At 43.7% G+C, this 25,500-nt stretch overlaps 1 protein-coding gene across 1 annotated transcript in view; it reads left to right on the top strand.

The window, feature by feature from the left end:
* PPP2R2D (protein phosphatase 2 regulatory subunit Bdelta) overlaps positions 1-25,280 on the top strand; it is a 53,662-nt gene extending 28,382 nt beyond the window's left edge. The window contains exons 4-10 of the mRNA XM_040435102.1: positions 2,096-2,261; positions 3,606-3,718; positions 4,283-4,460; positions 5,091-5,255; positions 18,970-19,139; positions 23,375-23,466; positions 24,634-25,280. Coding sequence (XP_040291036.1) covers positions 2,096-2,261; positions 3,606-3,718; positions 4,283-4,460; positions 5,091-5,255; positions 18,970-19,139; positions 23,375-23,466; positions 24,634-24,913 — 1,164 coding nt within the window. The 3' untranslated portion in view covers positions 24,914-25,280. The remainder of the gene's footprint in view (positions 1-2,095; positions 2,262-3,605; positions 3,719-4,282; positions 4,461-5,090; positions 5,256-18,969; positions 19,140-23,374; positions 23,467-24,633) is intronic.
* Positions 25,281-25,500: the final 220 nt, after the last annotated feature.

Raw genomic sequence — 25,500 nt, forward strand, 5'->3', positions numbered from 1 at the left:
ATGGGGGCGGCCACAAGGAGACGTTATACTGTATGGGGGCGGCCACAAGGAGACGTTATACTGTATGGGGGCAGCCACAAGGAGACGTTACACTGTATGGGGGCAGCCACAAGGAGACGTTATACTGTATGGGGGCAGTCACAAGGAGACGTTATACTGTATGGGGGCAGTCACAAGGAGACGTTACACTGTATGGGGGCAGCCACAAGGAGACGTTACACTGTATGGGGGCGGCCACAAGGAGACGTTACACTGTATGGGGGCAGCCACAAGGAGACGTTATACTGTATGGGGGCAGTCACAAGGAGACGTTACACTGTATGGGGGCAGCCACAAGGAGACGTTACACTGTATGGGGGCAGCCACAAGAAGACGTTATACTGTATGGGGGCGGCCACAAGGAGACGTTATACTGTATGGGGGCAGCCACAAGGAGACGTTATACTGTATGGGGGCAGCCACAAGGAGACGTTATACTGTATGGGGGCAGCCACAAGGAGACGTTACACTGTATGGGGGCAGCCACAAGGAGACGTTACACTGTATGGGGGCAGCCACAAGGAGACGTTACACTGTATGGGGGGCAGCCACAAGGAGACGTTACACTGTATGGGGGGCGGCCACAAGGAGACGTTACACTGTATGGGGGCAGCCACAAGGAGACGTTACACTGTATGGGGGCGGCCACAAGGAGACGTTACACTGTATGGGGGCGGCCACAAGGAGACGTTACACTGTATGGGGGCGGCCACAAGGAGAGGTTATACTGTATGGGGGCAGCCACAAGGAGACGTTACACTGTATGGGGGCAGCCACAAGGAGAGGTTATACTGTATGGGGGCAGCCACAAGGAGACGCTACTGTAAGGAGTCAGGACAACAATTTTTGAAGCCCCCCCTCAGTATAATAGTCTTGTGGCCATCATACAGTAATGTATATTTCTTCTTGCCCTAATGCCTGCTTTTAGAGATCAATGTGCAGCTTTCAGGCAGGAAGGGAAGGACCAGGGCCATAGAAGACAGACACTATCACTTTTAGAGGGACTCGCTCCAGACAAACACAGCTCTGCTACAGTGAATGCAGTGGAGCAGACTGTGATGTAATTATAGTTATTGCAGGGACTCAGAGAATCGTCTGAGAGTTTATTAGTTAAAACGAATCGAATGAGTCAGAGACTGTGTCACCCCAGACTTCCTGCTCTGCTACATGCACCCTGTACACACACAGCTCCACTACATGCTATGCTAATAATGCCCTTCCCCCGGACGGACTTACAGGGAGCCGCAGAGCAGGAAGTCTGGCAGGGACTCGGTGACACTGTCTGTGACTCATTGGATTCTTTTAACTAATAAACTGTCAGACGATTCTCTGAGTCCCTGCACTACGCTCCCTGTGCTGCGAGTCTCTGATTGGTTGGAGGGCGGGGAGGGGCGGGCCTAGCTTCCACTCTAGGCTCCAATTACACTGCCTGCTGCTGCCTGTGAAGCTGTTTGCTGTGCGAGATGCAGGGGCCGCGGACGGACACATAGAAGCGGCGCACAGGTATCGGCAGTGGTATCGGGGACATTTGCACGAGTACATGTACTCGTGCAAATGCCCGGTATCGGTACCGATACTGGTATCGGGACATCCCTAATCAAAACAGAACAAAGTGGATCTGTCACTAAAAACTGTCTAAGTCAATAGTGATGGATCCGGTTTTTTAGAATCCTAAAAAAAAAAACTCATCCATTGACTGTCGGTGTATTTAGTGACCGATCCTGTTTGTTCCGTTTTAGAATTCACACATCCGCATCCTATCGGAACAGATGCATACTGATCTGTAGTCAAGACGTATCTGTTTTGGTCAGGTTTTGAGATTTTAAAACCTGAAACCAAAACGCATATGTGAAAGGAGCCTTAGAAAGGAGCAAAGTCGTCAGTTTTATTCTAGATCTGTTGCAGAGTAGCTTAAAATGTAATTTTAGATGTGTTAAAGCAATAATAAAAAAAAGTGTTGAAGAGGGGGAATAGTTTGTCTAAGCTCTGTATAGAATTCTAAACTTATATATTACATGTGCGTTACTTTACATGTATGTTATTTTTCCCGCCGCAGAGTAAAAGCCGTCCTCATTTTAGGGGTGAATACAATGTTTACAGCACCTTTCAGAGCCATGAACCTGAATTTGACTACTTAAAAAGTCTAGAAATTGAAGAGAAAATTAACAAAATTAGGTGGTTGCCGCAGCAAAATGCAGCCCATTGTCTCCTTTCTACCAATGGTAAGTTAATTTATCATAGTGTATGAACCTTTTAGGGGGCGACCACACGTGGTGTCAATTCTGCAGATTCACTGCTGAGGAATTTTGCACCTGAAAATCTGCTGCATTTATAGTACAAGCAAAGTGGGTGAGATTTCAGAAATATCCACATACTGAAAAAAAAACTGTCAATTGGAGCGCTGCAAGTTTTCAATCTGTAGCAAGTAATTTCTTGCTGCAGGTTTTACCCTCGCCTTTTAAAGGGCATCCGTCAGCAGTTCTGTACCTGTGAAACTGACTGACCTGCTGCATGCGCACTTGGCAGCCGAAGGCATCTGGTTTAAAAAATCGTTTGTTTTTTTTTTGTTTTTAACCTATCTTTATTCATAATGTATCATCTTACATATCGATTATCTCAGCATGTCACATAAAAGTAAGCATAAGATACATTACATGTTTTTTCTTTTTTTTTTTTGTAATATGAGTACATCAAGATAACAAGATCGATTCAGTGCATAAAATGAAAGTAACAACAAAATTGCCCGTCCCACCCCCAAAGGATGTCTATTCCTACTACCCCCTCCCATATCATAACATCAAGCATGCGTGGTTGACATGGATGATGACCCTGCTTGTAACCCCCGGCTGTCTACAAAATCGTGTTTTAATGCGTGCAAATGAGCATCTAGGAGCAACAGGGTTGTTGTGGTTGCACCAAGAGGCTCCACTTTCTGTGCAACTGCTGAGCCCTCTGCACTTTCACGGGGCCAGATGTGATGACGTTTTCACTGCCTGGCCCTGTCAAAGTACAGAGGGCTCTGCAGAGAGAGCAGAGCCTCTAGGTGTAACGGTAACGCCCCCGTTGCTCCTAGAGACTCATTTGCCTATATTAAAACATCATTTTTCTCAGTAATGCGGGCACATGGGACCAACACAGATGCCTTCATCATGTAACAGGTCAGCCAGTTTCTGCTGACAGATGCCCTTTATCCTTTGCCGTGTGGAAAACCTGCTGTGCTTCCTCCAGCAATGCTACCTCAAAAACCAGCTCATTTCAGAAGGTTTTTGTGGTGACAGATTTTTGCAACACGTGGCCATACCCTCATGGAGCGTTTTCATGTTCAGTGTTCCTAGAGCAGCGTAGAACCTGTAAGTCTCGCAGTTCACAGGAACATGTTGTATTGCGCTTTTGGCATCTCAGGTTGAACAGTTATAGACTTGCGTTAATCTTATGACACTACACAGACTTTACGTATTTGTGCTGTGTTCAGTCCGTTAAGAATCTAGTTATGGGGCATGGATTTTGTTTGGTTTCAAACATGAGTTCTTAATACAGACACTTTCTAAAACATGGTTTCTTTCTAGACAAGACTATAAAGTTGTGGAAAATTAGTGAACGTGATAAAAGAGCAGAAGGTTACAACCTAAAAGATGAAGATGGCAGACTACGCGATCCCTTTAGAATCAGTTCTCTACGGGTAAGCGATTGCACATGTTTAGAAATTGATCTCCATGGGCAGCTTACGTATCAATTGACTTTAATGGCAGGCAGTGATGAGGACGAACCTCTCTAGCGTCACCCGCGATGCTAGGGAGGCTCGTCACTGGCTGCGATACCAGATGTCTTCATCCACACAACGAGGAGATGCAGCACTGGCCGTGCAGGCTTCAGAAGCGACGAGGTTGCCAGGGAGCGAGGTAAGTACATTGTGTGAGAGGAGCCGCGGCATTTCAGGGGTCGGATAACCCCTTTTATGGGAGGGGATGACTCCTATCTCCAAAAAGGAGGCCATTGACCCCAACTCATGGCTGCTGTTCCAAAAATAACCAAGCAAGCATGCCCAGCCATTTTTATGGAACTCCCATAGACGTGAAATGCCAGGAGTGGGGTGGGTGGGAATCTTTGGGATAGATTGCAGGTCCCAGAGGTGGAACCCAGATCTAGATGAAATTTATGGCATAAGGCATTATATTTAATAAACTTTGTACAGGGAATTTATTCTCACTTGTACTTATTTCATATTTCCCTTTTCTCATTCTAGGTGCCAATATTGAGACCCATGGACCTAATGGTTGAAGCAAGTCCACGGAGGATATTTGCAAATGCACATACATATCATATAAACTCTATTTCAGTTAATAGTGATCATGAAACATACCTCTCTGCAGATGACCTGAGAATTAATTTATGGCATTTAGAAATTACAGATAGAAGTTTTAGTATCCTTTTCTGGTGAAAACAGTTTGTAAGGTTTTTGTTTTACTTTTGGCTTTCAGCTTATTATTATTTTTTCCCCTTACACTTTACATTTGCCACATTTGGTAAATGAAGTCTCTACAGAGGATCCTGGATGAAGTGTATCGTCCCAGGAATTTTTCATTTAAATTTTTCTCTGAATCTACATACACCAATTGCTTTGAGAGTGGAGCAAGATATCGAACGTGTCACTATGAATTCTCAGAAGTTTGTGTAAATATGTACCCTTTAAAATTCACATTTTAATTGTCTATATTGGCTGTTGACTTGATGTTGTATTTGCTTGTAATGCCTCTTAGGTTACTGTGTTTTTTGTTTTGTTTTTGTTTTTTGTAGTAGATCTCTTTAGGGGTAGTGCCACACTCTGCTTTTGCGCGGCAGGTTTTGATGCAGCTTTTTGAGCCAAAGTAATTAGTGGGTTGAAAAGGAAGGACTGATGCTACTCCTTCCTTCTTAATCCACCTCTGGCTTTGCCACAAACTGCCACACAAAAGCTGCGTGCGACACCTCCCAGTGGCTGTCAAACCTATTATTCATCCCCACCCATGTTTCTTTTCGAGCCCGGAGGATAAAGACCTTAACCACATTGCCAGACATTGTAGATATTAAGCCTGCTAACATGGAGGAACTGACAGAAGTCATCACAGCTGCTGAATTCCACCCTCACCAATGTAATGTGTTCGTCTACAGCAGTAGCAAAGGAACAATTAGACTTTGTGACATGCGGGACTCTGCACTCTGCGATAGACATTCAAAATGTAAGTTCCCAAAGAGCGTCCTTTTTATGATGTCTGGGTGATTGGATAACCCCTTTTAAAGGGGTCGTGCTATGACTGATTTCAAATGAAAAATTGGACACCATTTAGTACATGAGTCTCTTCCTAACAAAGCTAGAAGCAGCCCTGTACCTCACATAGATCCAGAGATCACTCCATTCAGTGCTCTGATAGACAGAGAGGTCGCGCTACATTTTTTCTGGAAGAGTAAAAATACTCCTCTTACCATTTTAGAGGAGTATTTTTAGCCGATGAGGAGTACGAAAGTTACAGTAATTCAAATAGTTAATACGGAGGCCTTCATAACATTAAGGGAAACCATTACTAGTATCTAGAACTGTCTTGCATGCATAAATAGCAAATTTAGATAGCTTGACATTATTCAATCAGTGCTGTCAACTGGTAACATCCAGCTCGGCTTTTATTGCAGACTACTTGAAATTCGTTCATAAGTTCTAGTAGGAATAATAGAGTAATGGTACAATATAGAGTCACAAGAATTGACTCCCCAGAATTGTTATTGCATGGGAAATGCAAGTCGTTACTAAAACAGACATGTCCCCTTCAAGTACATGATCGCTGGGGGTCTCACCTTGGTTACCATGTTCTAGTGTTCTCTGGGTCAAGTATGGATAGGTAAATAGTGTTGATCTTGGGAAAATCCCTTTTAATTTTTGCTGCTGCTGTTTCTGTGCCGCTGGTCACTGGGCCATTGCTGCCCACCAAAGTTACGTCCTTGTAGATGAGCTCTCAGGTGGGTATGTCAGTGCCACCGCGGCTGTTGGTAGACTCTGAAGAGACCTGAGGCACTGGCGGAGCAGGACACAGGCACAATGGATGGTGGTGCATGCTGGTGCCAAGGACACAAGTGAAAGACCCGGGCACATACCTTGCATCGCCACAGTCACATGTTATGGATCTGGATGATGTCATCACGCAGTGATAACCACCGATCTAGGGAGCAGCAACCTTTGGCACTCCAGCACTGCTGTGAAACTACAACTCCCAGCATGCACACTTGCTCAGCTGTTCTTGTAACTCCCAAATAGGTGAAAGGAGGATACTGGGAGTTGTAGTTTCAGAACAGCTGGAGGGCCGGAGGTTGCTGATCCCTGATCTAGAGGCTGTCATTTTGTGTTATGCTTGATCTCGCTATAAAGGGGAGTTTGTCTTCCATGACCCATTTCCCTATCTCATGCCACAAAATTGCCACCACCGCTGTGGTTATTGGATTATACAATTTTACAGTGGAGTACTTCATGTGCTTGGCAGAGGGACTATGTCCTGGAGGCTGTAAATGGCCACATGCAGTCCTTGTAGCACCATGTGCCGCCCAATATGTCTAGTTCAGCGTCTGATGGAACATGCTGCAATAAATCCTTGATGGATTCATAAGAAAGTTGACAGGTCTGTTGTTATGGAGCTCTCCTGTGTCCAGCGCTGGGACCCCCGCTGACTTCTATAAGCAGGGGTCTGAAGAACTCAGACACTTTTCCTCACTGCTGAGCGATGTAGTGAAGACGGTCCCCTAGACCTTCTATTGAGGCCGTCTTCAGTACCGCACTCGGCAGGAGGAGAGACGGCGCTCGGCTGAGCGCTTCAGACTCATCACTATAGGGGAAAAACAAGACGCTCTGATCCCCACTATATTTCACAGATTCCCACTTGCCCCGCCAGTGAGGATCGCGCGCCTCCTTCATCCCTTCAGAGCGGTGTGCCATAAGCTCCGGCAGCCCGCTCAAACTGACCAATAACAAAGCTCCTCACTGTTGTAAGGAGCCTTGTTATTGGTTGTTTCAGGCAGCAGCAGCATCGCTGCGCTGCCTGTGCCGTTCACAGCGCTCACTGCGCTGATGAATAGCAGGGAAAAGTCTAAGGCGTATCGGTACGCCTTAGACTTTTTCCAGGGAGTAAAATGGCCTGAACAGGCGTCTGACGCTTGTACAGGCGTTATTGCGACCTCTGCTGATAGATTCTCTTCAGGCTGGCAGCTCAGGGGTATATCCGTTCTACAGCTCAGGGGGTGTCCTTGCTGTTGCATCTCTATCACAACTCAAGGGGTGTCCTTTAGGGATCGACCGATATCGATTTTTTTTTTAGGGCCGATACCGATAATCTATGAACTTTCAGGCCGATAGCCGATAATTTATACCGATATATTCTGTGAATTTTCTTTTTTGAAAAGAAAAAAAAAAATCCCACACAAATCTGCTGAAAATGAATGTTTATTGTTAACGTTTAGGTATTTTTTTTTTTGTAAATCTTTTTAATCTATAATTAATATTTTGGTGTGTGTTGTGTTTTTTTTTTTTTTTTAATACTTACTACCAGCCCCCTTAGGGACTAGAACCCTTGTCCTATTCACCCTGATAGAACTCTATCAGGGTGAATAGGACCTCGCACTGTCCCTGCTGCTCTGTGCTTTGTGCACACAGCAGCAAGGGAGCTGACTATGGAAGCCAGGGCTTCAATAGCGTCTTGGCTGCCATGGTAACTGATCGGAGCCCCAGGATTACACTGCTGGGGCTCCGATGGGAACTGCCACTGAGGGGAGAGGGGACCCTGTGGCCACTGCCACCAATGAAGAATGGTGGGGGGTGCACTGCGCCACCAATGATTAATACTGGGGTGGGGGGGGGGGGCGCGGCGCACTGCGACACCAATGAAGATAACTGTCTCATTAATTCATACACAAGGAGGCTGGAGCTGGCTGCAGATTCACATAGCCGGCTCCCGACCTCTATGAGCGGTAGCCGCGATCTGCGGCAGTTAACCCCTCAGGTGCGGCACCTGAGGGGTTAACTACCACGGATCGCAGCTACTTGTCATAGAGGTCGGGAGCCGGCTATGTGATTCTGCAGCCAGCTCCCGCCTCCTGTGTATGAATTAATGAGACAGTTGTCTTCATTGGTGTCGCAGTGGCCACAGACCCTCCCCTCCTCTTGTCCTCCCCTCCTCTTGTCCTCCCCTCCTCTTGTCCTCCCCTCCTCTTGTCCTCCCCTCCTCTTGTCCTCCCCTCCTCTTGTCCTCCCCTCCTCTTGTCCTCCCCTCCTCTTGTCCTCCCTCCTCTCATTGGTGGCAGCGCAGGGGGGAGGGAGACACTGCTTCCTTCTCCCCTGTACTGCTTCCTTCTCCCCTGTACTGCTTCCTTCTCCCCTGTGCTGCTGAGGAAACCCGGAGAGCGCTGTCAGCAGCGCGATCCGTTTTCCCGATACATTATTGGTATATCGGCAAAATAGATGCCGATAACGTTCAAAATCATGAATATCGGCCGATAATATCTGTAAAACCGATAATCGGTTGATCCCTAGTGTTCTTTATGGTTTAGCTCTTCCTGTATCAGTCAGAGCATCTATCAGTAGTTGCAACTGATGGCAATAGAAGGATGGAACTGAGCATGTGTGACTATGCTCAATGAGCTTGGTAGGTGTACGTGCTTATTACAGTACAGATTAAATCCCAGGGGGCGCCAGTATAATGGAGTAAAGAGAACATACCACAACTGGAGCATTTTTGTAACTAAATAAATAAGGCTCCTTTTCACACCAGCGTTTTTGCTGGATTGATCATGGATCAGCCAAAGCACTTCCGTCATGATAATACAAACGTCTGCATCCGTTATGAACGGATCCGGTTGTTATATCTTTAAAATAGCCATGACGTATCCATCATAAACACCATTGAAAGTCAATGGGGTACGGATCCATTTTCTATTGTGTCCGAAAAAACGGACCCGTCTCCATTGACTTACATTGTGAGTCATGACTGATCCGTCTTGCTCCGCACCACATCGGAGAAACGCTGCTTGCAGCGTTATTCTGTTCGGAAAGGGGACGCAACCAAACGTAATGGAATGCATTCTGGTGCATTTAGTTTCATTCAGTTTTGTCCCCATTGACAATGAATGGGGACAAAACGGAAGCGTTTTCCACCGCAATTGAGATCATATGACTGATCTCAATAGCGGAAAGGGAAAGCGTAGATGTGAAAGTAGCCTTAGTAAGTTTTTCCATTAGTAGCTGCCAATATGCCTTTTTTTAAATAAGGTTTCTACAATGGAAACTTTTTTTTTCTATTGGGTCACTGGGTGTACTGGCGATGGAGGGAATCCCTGCATAGTCAGTTCCTTGGACCCTAGGATCTAGTGTAGTGACCCACATCATAATGTATATAGGGGTATGCTAATGCACCAAGTGTGAAATAAAAATATTCAACTGTAATCCCTTAGTGAGATAAAAAAAAAGAATAATAATTTTTTTTAAAGAATTATGAAGGACGATTTATACGGTACATTTTCTTGTGCATACAATGACTAAAACAAGCTAACGCTGTCCACACGACCATAATAACCTGAAGGATTAGGAGGTTAGACTAAAACATAGACAGTATACAATATAAAGAATATTATTTTTTTCTATATTTGCTCCACCATAAAAATCTATAACGTATGTAAGCGCCTCCACGCAACACCAAATACTACAGTCTCTCCTGCCTAAAACAAGGCTTTTAATGGAAGAAAATAGCAATGTTTCTTAACCACCCATTGACTATAAACGTCCTTGGGCGGTCAGTTTATCTCTGAATGGACGTTCTGGAATGTCAATTGAGAGATGGCAACTGCACACTAATTGTGCAGCTGCCAAGTGGGGGCCCTGCTGTCGGTGACAGCAGGGCACCCCAGAGAGAAGGCAGGGACTGTTCCTCTGTGTCCCTGCCTTCTAGATCGCTGTATACACAGCATAGCGCTTCCTGTCGCGGCCCGGTGGTGAGGTGTCCGCCGGGGCCGGGAGAGTGCAGGAGCTGTCAGGTCTTCCACAAACCTCGATCAGCCCTGCACGGAGTCTGTACAGCGCTGTATACTGCTGTACAGCCTCTCTGGGGGGGTGTATTTCCCCTGTAACTGGGGCTACGATGTCAGCCCCAGTTACAGGAGGAATCAATAGTTTAAAAAATGAAGTTAAATGTTCCCCAGAGGTCTTGTATGACCTTATGGGGGGGTAAAAAAGTGTAAAATAAAAATGTTCCCCCATTGAAAAAATGTAAAAAAATTTTTTTTTAAATAGAACAAAAATAAAATGGACATATTTGGTATAACCACGTCCGCAACCAACGACCGGCTCTCTAATAATATCATATGATCTCCTCCATCAGGTGAATGCCACTCCCAAAAAACAATATTTTTTTTTTTCATTTACGGGCTGTTTTTTCCGGTTCATATACGGAACCATTCATTTCAATGGTTCCGCAAAAAAAAAATATGAATGTGTTCCGTTAAAAGATAGAACATGTCCTATTATTGCCCGCAAAACACGTTCCGTGGCTCTATTCAAGTCAGTGGGTACGCCAAAAAAAGGAACACATACGGAAATGCATCCGTATGTCTTCTGTATCCATTCCGTTTTAGCGGAACCATCTATTGAAAATTTTATGCCCAGCCCAATTTTTTTCTGTGTAATTACTGTATACTGTATATGCCCAACGGAACCGAAACAAAAAATGGAAAAACAGCCCGCAAAACACTGAAAAAGCAATACGGTCGTGTGAAAGAGGCCTTAATCAATCAAAAAGTCGCATGTATCCCAAAATAGTAGCAATGAAAACATCACCTCATCCTGCAAAAAATGAGCCCCCACAAGACCATAGCCAGAAAAATACAAAAATATAGCTCTGAAAATTGCTGCACAAAACATTATTTTTTTTTTTCTTCTAAAAATGCTTCGATTGTGTAAAATGTAAAAAAATATATATTGGTATCGCCGCATCCGTAACAATTGGCTCTACAAAAATATCACATGATCTACCCCATCAAGTGAATTGTGTAAAAAAACAAAACCATAAAAATGATGCCAAAAATGTTTTGTCACCTCACAAAAAACATATCAATCAAAAAATCGCATGTACCCCAAAATGGTAGCAATAAAAACGTGACCTCATCCCGCAAAAAACAAAACCTCACACAAGACTATAGCCAGAAAAATGAAAAAAATATATAGCTTTATGAAAATCGCAACACAAAAACATGATTTATTTATTTTTTAAATGCTCTTAGGCCTAGTTCACACAAACGTATGGCTTTTTCAGTGTTTTGCGGTCCGTTTTTTTTGTTTCCGTTGTGTGTCTTGTTTTTCCGTTGGGCATATACAGTAATTACATTGAAAAAATTGGGCTGGGCATAAAACTTTCCATAGATGGTTCAGCAAAAACGGAACTGATACGGATGCATTTCCGTATGTGTTCCGTTTTTTTTGCGGACTTATTGACTTGAATGGAGCCACGGAACGTGATTTGCGGGCAATAATAGGACATGTTCTATCTTTCAACGGAACGGAAATACAGAAACGGAATGCATACGGAGTACATTTTTTTTTTTTTTTTTTGTGGAACCATTGAAATGAATGGTTCCGTATACAGGTCGCAAAAAAAAAGTTTGTGTGAACTAGGCCTTATTGTGTAAAATGTAAAAAAAATTAATATTTGATATTGTTGCGTCCGTAAGGACCGGATCTATAAAAATAGCACATGATCTACCCCATCAAGTGAACAGTGTAAAAAATGACACCAAACTGCTTTTTATTACTTTACCTCACAAAAATTCGATAAAAAGCAACCAGAAAGCCAAATGTATGCCAAAATGGTGCCAATAAAAGCTAGTTTGTCTCGCACAAAATAAGCCCCCACGCAGCTCATTTAGCAAAAAAATTAAGTTTTATTGCTCTTAAAAACCATGACAGAATGATTTGTTAGAAAATCCAAATGCCAGTTTAGGACCACAGTTGGGGTGTTACTGTATTCAGGAGAAAGCGGGTAGCAAATTGGGGGAGGATATTCTCCTGTTATCTTTTGTGAAAAAGTTTGGGCCTAAAGCACAATTTTCTTGTAAAAAATGTTTTTTTAATTTTCACACCCAAGTGTTAAAAATTCTATGAAACACCTGTTGAGTGAAGTGCTCGCTACACCCCTTAAAAATTCCTTGGGTGGTATAGTTTGCAAAATGTGGTCACTTTTTGGGGTTTTAACTGTGGGGTTACCTCAAGGCCTCTTCAAATATAACATTCCAGCAAAATCTGCCCTCCAAAAACCATATGGCGCTCCTTGCCTTCTGTGCCCTGCCATGTGCCCGAACAGTGGTATACGACCACATATGGGGTGTTTCTGAAAACTGCAGAATCAGGGTAATACATATTGAGGTTTGGTTTGTTAACCCTTGATGTGTTCCAGGAAAATATTGATTAACCACTTAAGGACCACAGGTTTATACCCCCCTAAAGACCAGGCCCTTTTTTACAAATCGGCACTTCACAACTTTAGCGGTTTATTGCTCGGTCATGCAACTTACCACCCAAATGAATTTTACCTCCTTTTCTTCTCACTAATAGAGCTTTCATTTGGTGGTATTTCATTGCTGCTGACTTTTTTACTTTTTTTGTTATTAATCGAAATTTAACGATTTTTTTGCAAAGAAATGACATTTTTCAGTTGTAAAATTTTGCAAAAAAAACGAGATCCATATATAAATTTTGCTCTAAATTTATTGTTCTACATGTCTTTGATAAAAAAAAAAAATGTTTAGGTAAAAAAAAAATGGTTTGGGTAAAAGTTAAAGCGTTTACAACTATGGTACAAAAATGTGAATTTCCGCTTTTTGAAGCAGCTCTGACTTTCTGAGCACCTGTCATGTTTCCTGAGGTTCTACAATGGCCAGACAGTACAAACACCCCACAAATGACCCCATTTCGGAAAGTAGACACCCTAAGGTATTCGCTGATGGGCATAGTGAGTTCATAGAACTTTTTATTTTTTGTCACAAGTTAGCGGAAAATGATGATTTTTTTTTTTTCTTACAAAGTCTCATTCCACTAACTTGTGACAAAAAATAAAAACTTCCATGAACTCACTATGCCCATCAGCGAATACCTTGGGGTCTCTTCTTTCCAAAATGGGGTCACTTGTGGGGTAGTTATACTGCCCTGGCATTCTAGGGGCCCTTATGTGTGGTAAGGAGTTTGAAATCAAATTCTGTAAAAAATGCCCTGTGAAATCCGAAAGGTGCTCTTTGGAATGTGGGCCCCTTTGCCCACCTAGGCTGCAAAAAAGTGTCACACATCTGGTATCTCCGTACTCAGGAGAAGTTGGGGAATGTGTTTTGGGGTGTCTTTTTACATATACCCATGCTGGGTGAGATAAATATCTTGGTCAAATGCCAACTTTGTATAAAAAAAATGGGAAAAGTGGTCTTTTGCCAAGATATTTCTCTCACCCAGCATGGGTATATGTAAAATGACGCCCCAAAACACATTCCCCAACTTCTCCTGAGTACGGAGATACCACATGTGTGACACTTTTTTGCAGCCTAGATGCGCAAAGGGGCCCACATTCCTTTTATGAGGGCATTTTTAGACATTTGGATCCCAGACTTCTTCTCACGCTTTAGGGCCCCTAAAATGCCAGGGCAGTATAAATACCCCACATGTGACCCCATTTTGGAAAGGAGACACCCCAAGGTATTCAATGAGGGGCATGGCGAGTTCATAGAATTTTTTTTTTTTGGCACAAGTTAGCGGAAATTGATTTTTTATTTATTTTTTTTCTCAAAGTCTCCCTTTCCGCTAACTTGGGACAAAAATTTCAATCTTTCATGGACTCAATATGCCCCTCACGGAATACCTGGGGGTGTCTTCTTTCCGAAATGGGGTCACATGTGGGGTATTTATACTGCCCTGGCATTCTAGGGGCCCTAAAGCGTGAGAAGTCTGGAATATAAATGTCTAAAAAATTTTACGCATTTGGATTCCGTGAGGGGTATGGTGAGTTCATGTGAGATTTTATTTTTTGACACAAGTTAGTGGAATATGAGACTTTGTAAGAAAAAAATAATAATTTCCGCTAACTTGGGCCAAAAAAATGTCTGAATGGAGCCTGACAGGGGGGTGATCAATGACAGGGGGGTGATCAGGGAGTCTATATGGGGTGATCACCCCCCTGTCATTGATCACCCCCCTATAAGGCTCCATTCAGATGTCCGTATGTGTTTTGTGGATCCGTAAAAATCATACGGACATCTGAATGCAGCCTGACAGGGGGGGTGATCAATGACAGGGGGGTGATCAGGGAGTCTATATGGGGTGATCACCCCCCCTGGAAGGCTCCAGGGAGACGCCTGTATGTGTTTTGCGGATCCGATCCATCTATCAGTGGATCCGTAAAAATCATGCGGACATCTGAATGCAGCCTGACAGGGGGGGTGATCAATGACAGGGGGGTGATCAGGGAGTCTATATGGGGTGATCAGGGGCTAATAAGGGGTTAATAAGTGACGGGGGGGGGGGGGTGTAGTGTAGTGGTGCTTGGTGCAACATATTACTGAGCTACCTGTGTCCTCTGGTGGTCGATCCAAACAAAGGGGACCACCAGAGGACCAGGTAGCAGGTATATTAGACGCTGTTATCAAAACAGCGTCTAATATACCTGTTAGGGGTTAAAAAAAATCACATCTCCAGCCTGCCAGCGAACGATCGCCGCTGGCAGGCTGGAGATCCACTCGCTTACCTTCCGATCCTGTGAACGCCCGCGCCTGTGTGTGCGCGCGCGTTCACAGGAAATCTCGGCTCACGCGAGATGACGCCAATCGGCGTTAGCGTAGCCTGGGGGAGCCGCCGCGATGACGCCTTTCGGCGTTACAGTTGCGGCAACTGGTTAAAATGGAAAATCTGCAAAAAGTGCCATTTTGAAATTTCACCTATTTTGCTTTAATTCCTGTGGCATACCTAAAGGGTTAACAACATTTCTTAAACCAGTTTTGAATAGTTTGAGGGATGTCCTTTCTAAAATGGGATCATTTTATGGGTTGGTATTATGTGAGCCCCACAAAGTGACTTCAGAACTGAACTGGTCCTTAAAAAAGCTGAAGGCTTCTAAAATTCTAAGCCTTCTAGCGTCCTAAAAAAATTAAATTTGCATTACTAAAATGATGCCAACATAAAGTAGACAGACATACGGGGAATGTTAATATTTTATGAGGCATCACTATCTGTCTTAGGCCTCATGCACACGACCGTTGTTGTGTTCCGTCCCGCAAAATGGGGTTCCTTAGTTCCGTGATCCGTTTTTGTTTCCGGACACGGAATAAAACGGTCGTGTGCATGAGGCCTTTAAAAGCAGAGCGATTCAAATTTAGAAAACAGTTAATTTTTTCACATTTCTGTTAACTTTTGGATTTTTTTTATAAATAAAGGTAAAACATATGAATCAAATTTACCGTTAACATGAAGTACAATGTGTCATGAGAAAACGGCCTCTGAATGGCCTGGATAAGTAACAGTGTTCCAAAGTTATTACCCCACAAAGTGACATTTCAGATTTGCAAAATTAGGCCTGGTCAGGAAGGGGTTAAAGAGGGCAGCCATGTTTTTCTAGTCTTGAACAATCGCTTGCCCCTCGTAATTAGCTGGTCTGCATGAATGGGCAACAAAACTATATCCAGGTATTAAACACAAGTTGTTCTGAGCTTGTTTATCCACCTGTAGTCAACCTACATTTTATTATAAGTGTTTATATATTACATTACTATGTTATTGAATCTGTGTCGTTCCACCAGCAGAAGGGGTCTGATAATAGAGCAGGGAATGCAAGGCTGTTGTGTAGAGTCTTCTGTTTTGGGCAATGTATTGTCAGATACAGATTACTTTTGCCCATTTTCTATTTGTACAGTGATCTAATTATCTTGAGAGCAAAGGGTCTTTTCACACAGCTGCTGCAATGTGCGTTTCCCCTACTCCCTGGTACATAGGCTAATGAGTGTCAGCAGGATGCACCAGGCTAAACTGTTGTCAGTAGGGGCTGGAGAGAGCAGTACAGACAGGAGATTTTTGCATCAGGACGAATGTGAATATGAACTTTGACAGTACCTGCACACGGGGGGCATATTTGTATGCAGCCCCTACCTAGTTTACCATGGACAAAAGTGCTGACACTCCCTTTAGGCCTATAGGCTCCTCTCACCCCAAGGCAGGACAAAATAACTCTTTTATGTTTGATGTTTGCTGGGATTTCTATTTTGATTTTTTTTTTTTACTTTAAAGGGGTTGTCCGGGCTTTATAATATTGATGACCTATCCTGACAGTTTGACAAAGGCAGATTGTATGCCGAATCGCGTCACTGGAATGTGACAATAAATCACAGCAAGATTAACTAAACAAGCGAGTGCTGGTCTCTTTTCTCCTTATCTATACGGGAGGCCGGCCCTGAGACACGTGCACCGCTTCTCCACGCCGGCCCTGAGACACGTGCACCGCTTCTCCACGCCGGCCCTGAGACACGTGCACCGCTTCTCCACGCCGGCCCTGAGACACGTGCACCGCTTCTCCACGCCGGCCCTGAGACACGTGCACCGCTTCTCCACGCCGGCCCTGAGACACGTGCACCGCTTCTCCACACCGGCCCTGAGACACGTGCACCGCTTCTCCACCCCGGCCCTGAGACACGTGCACCGCTTCTCCACGCCGGCCCTGAGACACGTGCACCGCTTCTCCACGCCGGCCCTGAGACACGTGCACCGCTACTCCTCTTCACTGCATTGCCAATCGACACATTGTATTACTATCCTGAGGATAGGTCATCAGATCGGCAGGGGTGCGACAACCGGCACCGCCGCCGATCAGCTGTATGATGACACGGCGCACGCAGTGTGCACGTGCCGTCACTCTTCCCTCTTCCTGTCCGCTGCTGCTGTATAGGATCTTTGCCTGAGGATAGGTCATCAATATTATAACGCCCGGACAACCCCTTTTAATAGCGCAGCAGACTGCTCCATTACATAGAGAGGCACCGTGTGCAAATGAAATGCTTATGTCCCCGGTTTCCTCTAAGAATCTGTCCAGCCGGAAACATTGGAAGAACAATGAAAAGAGCCAGACATAGGGCCAGATTTATCATTCCACTTGCATCTTACTCCACTTTTACATGTGTCCAAAGTCAGATTTATTAATGGTCCTTTAATACTGTGATGAATGTGGTTTGACGGTAGCAGTTTATCCCTCAGTAAGCGGCTTTACAAAAGTCGCACGTCTCTACGAAAAAGTTGCATGTTCTATTAAAAAGTCGCATAAGATAAGCATTGTCCTCACTGGAGTGAAATTGCGCAATTTTTTGCGACTTTTTAAATTGTCGCAATAGTAATTCTGTCTAGAGATTCATTTACATAAGAAAACACGCCCACTTTCAGAAAACTGGCGAGCATAGCGCAGCGCCAATAAAAGTCTCAAATGTTTACGTAGTTTTAGCGATTGCGCAAAAATTTGCCACTTTTTTAAACTTTTTTTGACTTGCGCTAATGATAAATCTGGACCATAGTCTACTACTTAAAGGGTTTCTGTCACCCCACAAAACTCATTATTTTTTTTTTTGGATAGTTATATTCCTTATAGCGCGATATAGGAGAATATAATAGTCTTACTTTCATGCGGCCGTTTCTTTAGAAAACGAAGTTTTATAATATGTAAATCAGGGCTCTACCAGCAAGTAGGGCGTCTACTTGCTGGTAGCCGCAGCAGAAAACCGCCCCCTCGCCGTGTTGATTGACAGGGCCAGCCGTGATCTCCTCCGGCCGGCTCTGTCAGTATTTCAAAAATCGCACGCCTCTGTTCATTCGGCGCAGGCGCTCTGAGATGAGGAGGCTCGTCTCCTCAGCACTCCCTCAGTGCGCCTGCGCCGATGACATCACCGAAAGAGAAGACGTCATCGGCGATACTGAGGGAGTGCTGAGGAGACGAGCCTCCTCATCTCAGAGCGCCTGCGCCGAATAACCAGAGGCGCGCGATTTTTTTAAATACTGACAGGGCCGGCCGGAGGAGGAGATCACGGCTGGCCCTGTCAATCAACACGGCGAGGGGGCGGTTTTCTGCTGCGGCTACCAGCAAGTAGACGCCCTACTTGCTGGTAGAGCCCTGATTTACATATTCTAAAACTTCGTTTTCTAAAGAATCGGCCGCATGAAAGTAAGTAAGACTATTATATTCTCCTATATCGCCCTATAAGGAATATAACTATCCAAAAAAAAAAAAAGAGTTTTGTGGGGTGACAGAAGCCCTTTAAAGTACTTTCACACTTGCTGCAGAGGATTACGGCAGGCAGTTCCGTCGCCGGAACTGCCCACCGGATCCAGCAATACGGACGCAAACTGATGGCATTTGTCAGATGGATCAGGATCCTGATCCGTATGACAAATGCATTGAAATGCCGGATCCGTTTCTCCGGTGTCATCCGAAAAAACGGATCCGGCATTTTTTTTTTCGGTCGGAGTGTGTGCAGACCGCAATGCCGTATCCGTTTTGCCGGAACACTCGGCGCCGGATCTGCCATTAATGCATTTCAATGGGACAAGTGTTCCGGAATTTTGGACGGAGATAAAACTGCAGCATGCTGCGATATTATCTCCCATCCTGAAAAGGCAAAAAGACTGAACTGAAGACGTCCTGATGCATCCTGAACGGATTGCTCTCCATTCAGAGTGCATGGGGATAAAACTGATCAGTTATTTTCCGTTATTGAGCCCCTAGGACGGAACTCAATGCCGGAAAAGAATAACGCTAGTGTGAAAGTACCCTTATTCTAAAGATGTTTAGTAAAGAAATCAAGCAGTAAGGCATTGGGCCAGTTCTCCAGTGTGAATATGCATATTATTTTTTTTTTCTATTTCAGTTTTTGAGGAACCTGAAGACCCGAGCAGCCGATCATTTTTCTCTGAAATCATCTCTTCGATATCGGATGTCAAGTTCAGTCACAGTGGGCGCTATATGATGACAAGAGATTACTTGTCTGTCAAAGTGTGGGACCTCAACATGGAGAGCAGACCAGTAGAAACATATCAGGTTTGTATACGAATACAGATGGTGTTTCTTGCTTAACCCCTTAGTGACCACCAACTCGACTTTTTACGGTGGTCACTAAGGAGCCTTAGACTAGGCCATCGTAAAAAGGCAGCGGCCCAGCCTGAGCATTGCAAGGGTCTTTTGTGCCACGGAGAATGGGGGCATGGCTGTAATGTTAGTCACGCTCCTACTCTAATTGCCCAAACTGGCAGGAGCGCTGATCCGGGCTGTTTAACACCTTACGTGCCACAGGCAATGGCACCCGCAGCATATAAGCTGTTTCAAAGGGTGCGGACTCCCTTGGTCTCATCGGTGCCACCGCAAATGAGATCACAGGGTGCCGATGCCAGTGCAGGCCTGTCTCCAGAATTTCCTAGCAGACTGTACCTTTCTGGCAATAAACTGCAATGGACTTTAGAAGCGATTGCTTATTATTATATTCCCCTTGTGAGACTATTAAATGTTTTTTTTTTTTAACTAAAAAATTTAAGAATTCCAATAAACCCCTCCCCCATATGCAAAAAAAAAAAGCTTTTTAATGTAAAAAAAAATTGCAAAAATAAAATCTCTTCACCACAAAAAAGAATAAAAAGTGATCAGAAAGTGTTATGTACCCCAAAATGATACCAATTAAAACAAGTCGCCCAGCTAAAAATCAAGCCCTCACACACCTTTAACACCTTCCCGACCTTTGACTTAGGCCTCTTTCACACTTGCGTTGTCCGGATCAGTCGTGCACTCCATTTGCTGGAGGTGCCCGCCGGATCCGTAACAACGCAAGTGAACTGAAAGCATTTGAAGACTGATCCGGTGCGCGCACCATCACTTCAGGGGCCCGGCAGTCCATGGTAGCCGGGCCCCTGCTGTATCCCCCGGCATCGCTATAAAAGCTGATGCCTGCGGATTAACCTCTTCTATGCCGTGGTCCGCGCTGACCGCGACATAGGAGAGGTTTGTGTCAGGTGAACGATCGCATAGAGTCCCTGCACTGCTGTGGCGGGGACCCGATGCGACACAAGGCAGCCCGATGCGGTGCAGAGGCTGCCCATTGCCTTGCACGGCATCAGGAACTGCCTTCTACGGGAGCCGAGGAGATCCCGCCTCAGTCTGGGTCTCCTAGGCAACCTGTTAGTGTATGACTCAGTGTCATACACTAACAGGCAATGCATTACAATACAGATGTATTGTAATGCATTGCAGATGTGAATGTCATAAATAAAGTAAAGTAAAAAAAAAGTGTTTTTATAAAATTAATAAAGTAAAAAAGAAAAAAAACGCCCCTTTCCCCTTATTTTAGAATAAAAAACTGAAAAAACAAAACCCACACATATTAGGTATCGCCGCGCCGATATCTATAAATATATCACATGATCTACCGTGTCCGATAAACACCATAAAAAAATTAAAACTGTGTAAAAAAAGCTATTTTTGTCACCTTACATCACAAAAAGTGCAACACCAAGCGATCAAAAAGGCGTATGCCCCCCAAAATGGTATCAATAAAACCGTCACCTCATCCCGCAAAAAATGAGCTCTATAGCTCTCAGAACACGGAGACACTAAAACATATTTTTTTTTTGTTTCCAAACTATTATTGTGAAATACATAAAAAAATATATATACATATTAGGTATCGCCACGTCCGTAACAAACAGCTGTATAAATGACCTAACCCCTCAGATGAACAAAAAAAAAAACTGTAAAAGAAAATTGTCACATTACATCACAAAAATTGCAACAGCAAGTGATCAAAATAGTACCAATCAGACATCACCTCATCCCGCAAAAAATGAGACCCTACCTAAGAGAATCGGTCAAAAAATAAAAAAGCTATGGCTCTGACTATGGAGGCCCTTAAAATATCAGTTTTGGTTTCAAAAATGCTATTATTGTGGAAAACTTAAATAAGAAAAAGTAGACATATTAGGTATTGCCACGTGCGTAACTATCTGCTCTATAAAAGTCACATGACCTAATCCCTCAGGTAAACGCTGTAAAAATAAAAAAAAATTATGTTTTGGCACTGTTTTTAATTTTTTGTTACCTTGCCTCACAAACGTAATATAGAGCAATTAAAAATCATATGTACCCCAAAATAGTACCAATAAAACTGGCACCTTATCCCGTAGTTTCCAAAATGTGGTCACTTTTTTTTTTTTTGAGTTTCTACTGTAAGGGTGCATCAGGGGGGCTTCAAATGGGACATGGCATCTAAAAACCAGTTCAGCTAAATTCGCCTTCCAAAAACCATATGGCGTTCCTTTCCTTCTGCGCCCTGCCGTGTGCCCGTACAGCAGTTTACGATCACATGTGGGGTGTTTCTGTAAACTACAGAATCGGGGTAATAAATATGGAGTTTTATTTGGCTGTTAACCCTTGCTTTGCTACTGGAAAAAATGGATTAAAATGTAATCTGCCCAAAAATTTGAAATTCTGAAATTTCATCTCCATTTTCCATCAATTCTTGTGGAACACCTAAAGGGTTAACAAAGTTTGTAAAATCAGTTTTGTATACCTTGAGGGGTGTAGTTTGTAAAATGGGGTCATTTTTGGGTGGTTTCTATTATGTAAGCCTCACAAAGTGACTTCAGACCTGAACTGGTCCTTTTAGAAGCAAATCTTGAAATTTTTCGGAAAATTTCCAAAACCCACTTTTTAAACTTCTAAGCCTTCTAACATCCTCAAAAAATAAAATGTCATTTTTAAAATGATCCAAACATGAAGTAGACTTATGGGGAATGTAAAGTAATTACTATTTTTGAAGGAATTACTATCTATTCTAAAAGTAGAAAAATTTAAATTTGGAAATTTGCCAATTTTTTTAAATTTTTGCTAAATTTTGTATTTTGAGTAAAAATGTTTGTTGTTTTTTTTACTTATTTTTACCACTGTCTTGAAGTACAATATGTGACGAGAAAACAATCTTAGAATGGCCTGGATAAGTAAAAGCGTTTTAAAGTTATCACCACATAAAGTGACACATGTCAGATTTGCAATAAATGGCCTGGGCAGGAAGGTGAAACAAAAGGCCCGGGGTTGAAGGGAGTCTCACCACAATTTGACAATATAAATTAATGGGCCCAGCCTCTTGTTGGTCCCGCCCTGTATGGCCGTTTCATCATCCCGAGATCCGGAACAGTTCACTGTCGGCCCAGGCATGCGCACTGCAATGCCCATTTTGGGCATCGTTCCATGTTGTGCGCCGGCGAACGGCGCAAAACCAGCATGGAGGGGGTGGAGCGGAGGCAAGCAGAACGAGAGAGAGGTAAGTATATCCCCTTCACTGTGCGCATGCCCGGGCTGGGGGTAAACTGCGCATGTGCCGGATCTCGGCCGGTACTTGAGATGATAAAACGGCCATACAGGGCGGGACCAGCAAGAGGCTGGGGAGGGGTAATATTAAAAGAAGGCAGAGCAGCCTGGGCACCTACAACAAGAACCTCGTCCCTGGGAACTTGTGAGCCCTCATTTGCATATGGATTAAACATCTGTTTTTTCAGCTGTTGAAGTCAGAAGAATAAAAGGAAGGGTACCATTGGAATCTTGTGTAGTTGTGCTAGAGCGCCATGTAAGCAGTTTATATTGTCAAATTGTGGTGACGGACTCCCTTGTTTGTGCTGAAAAATGAACGCCTAAAAATATTTAATATATATCTCTACATAGATGGTAAAATAGAAACGTAGCTCTTGGAGGATGAAAAAAGTAAAAAAAAATAGGTTGTCTGGGTCCAGAGCTGAACCCAGAAATATCCCCTTCACCCAGGCAGCCCCCCTAATATGAGCAACAGAGCATTTCATGCTCCGATGCTCTTCCTTGCCCTTCACTGAATTGCGCAGGCTAAAGGCTTTTTCAGCAGATCCGTTGATGTACTGGGTCTCACCATGGGAATGCTAGACAGAGGCATCCACCTAGCGGTGAGCCTAGTGACATCACTGGCATTAATGGGAGGGCTTTAGCACTGCCCTAGCCTGTAAAACTGCAAGGGTATTGCTAAAGCCTGCCCATTAGTGCCGGTGAAGTCACCGGGAACACTGCTAGGCTGAAGCTTCTGCCTAGCAGTGTAAAAATAAAAGCAGCCCTTGTTCTGTGCGGCTCGGGTCTCTGCTGTCCAGAGCGGTGCTTGGCTATCTTACACTCAGAGGATTCCACGCACGGCATCCACTTGTGTGAAAGAGCCCTAAGGGGTTAATAAATAAGATGTATTCATGCATGTTTATTTTTTTTATTTTTATTAGGTTCATGAATATCTTCGAAGTAAGCTTTGTTCTCTCTATGAAAATGACTGCATTTTTGACAAGTTTGAATGCTGCTGGAATGGATCTGACAGGTTTGTTACCGAGCATTTTCTCCAAACAGTTGTACAGTGCGGAATAATTTTTAGGAAAGGGCTCAGTGGGTTAAAACAAAAGTAATGACTTCAAAAGCATCTGTTCACTGGTTCTGGCTTGGCTCTAATCCGTTATCTACTAGGTTAGACTTTCATATAGTACATAGTACTTTTTTGGTACCACATTCGAGGAGGTTCAGAGCAAGCTAAGATCCGAGAGAATCATCACTACGCAGCTTCCAGCATTGAGGGAGGTCCTATATCAGCAGCGAAAAGCAAACTACCTGGTACCGAAGCAGAGTAGGGTAGAGCCGGCAGCATTTAGTGGATAATTCTCTTCCTCGTGGGCTTGTCTCCTCGGCACACAGGAAAAGCCTGGAGATGGCTGCACTTCTCTCCTCAGCACTCAGACCCCCACCAATCAAAACTTTTAATATGTTGCTATGATGTTTTTTTTTGTTTTTTAACCCACCTCAGCTTTTTCCTAAAAATATTCCCACTGGACGACCCCTTTTAATATCAAGGTTTGCAATTAGTGAACAATGTATTGCCTTTTGTTTATATATTATTTGATAACCATTTTAAAAATGGGTAATGATGACCTATCCTCAGGCCTAGCACCATGCTGATCATCTGTTTCGCAGGGAGTCGCCACCATGCTCCCTGTAGTTGTGGGGGGCACAGCCAGCCTTCCAAACACAACTCAGTATGTTGTACAGCGGCTTTGCTTGGCATTGCAGCTCAGCCCCATTCACCTCAATGGTGCTGAGCTGCAATTCGGTCATGTGACCATTGTACGGTGACATCACATGGCCTAGGAAGAGACTGCAGGGCTCACTGTGTGCCCGGCCTCCTCTAACAGTTGATCAGCAGGGAGTGCTGGGTGTCGGACCCTGCTGATCTGATCTTGATGACCTATTCTGAGGTGATTAGGGGTTATTTTCACAGTTTTTGTGTATTTTACTTTTGTAATCGATGAAACTATGACCGTACACAATGAGTTGTCTTCAACAATTTATTTGCAATGTATGATGGTCAAGCTGTATGACTGATGTAAGATCATCTTGATTCTCTGTCAATAAAAAACTATCTGATTTAAAAAAAAAAAAATGCAATGTGTAAGGTCTTGCCCCCACTCATGATCCTTTTTTATGTGTCTTTCACCAGTGCGATTATGACTGGCTCTTACAACAACTTCTTCAGAATGTTTGACAGAAACACCCGCCGGGATATCACCTTGGAAGCATCTAGAGAGAGTAGCAAACCTCGTGCCATTTTAAAGCCAAGGAAAGTCTGTACCGGCGGTAAGAGGAAGAAAGACGAGATCAACGTTGACAGCCTAGATTTCAACAAAAAGATTCTACACACTGCATGGCACCCAAATGAAAATATTATCACTGTTGCTGCCACCAATAATTTGTATATATTTCAGGACAAAATTAATTAAAGATGGCATTTTTTTTTTCTTCTTTTTTTTTTTTTTTTATGTTCTTATTTTTTTGAGGGCGAAGTCTTGTTCTTGCATAGTTAAACCTAGTTTATCTGTAAAAGATCAGATCTCGCTGTCCTTCCAGTAAAGAGCATGGATGCACTTCCCTCTGTAGAAAAGAATAACTAAAAAAAAAGGAAAAAAATAATTGTAGAAGCTGACCTGGATTTTCTTTCACGGCAGCGCTGTGCTATCAGTGGGGTGGAAGACAGGGCCCAGTGTCCATTTCTCAAAGTGCAGATCTGATTGAGGCTGGTGCTCAACATGGAAGTCACTCTAGGCCTTTCTCCCATTTCATAGACCAATACAGTTACCGCAGGGAAAACAGAATTTCTTTTTTTTTTCCCCCTCTGCTTTACATTAATTGGGTCTTAACATGCATAGTGTTAATGCCTGTAACATTCCTTCTCTGGCCTTTTCTTAGATATTTTTACATTTTGGCACTTAAAACTGGGCTTAAGTTTATGTTTTTCATGTTTTATTTTATTTTTTTGTCCAGTGTATACTTACTGTATTAATTAACCACACCTCCTTGTGGAAACCAC

The sequence above is a fragment of the Bufo bufo genome, chromosome 6 (genome assembly GCF_905171765.1).
Source record: "Bufo bufo chromosome 6, aBufBuf1.1, whole genome shotgun sequence".
NCBI classification, from domain to species: Eukaryota; Metazoa; Chordata; class Amphibia; order Anura; family Bufonidae; genus Bufo; species Bufo bufo.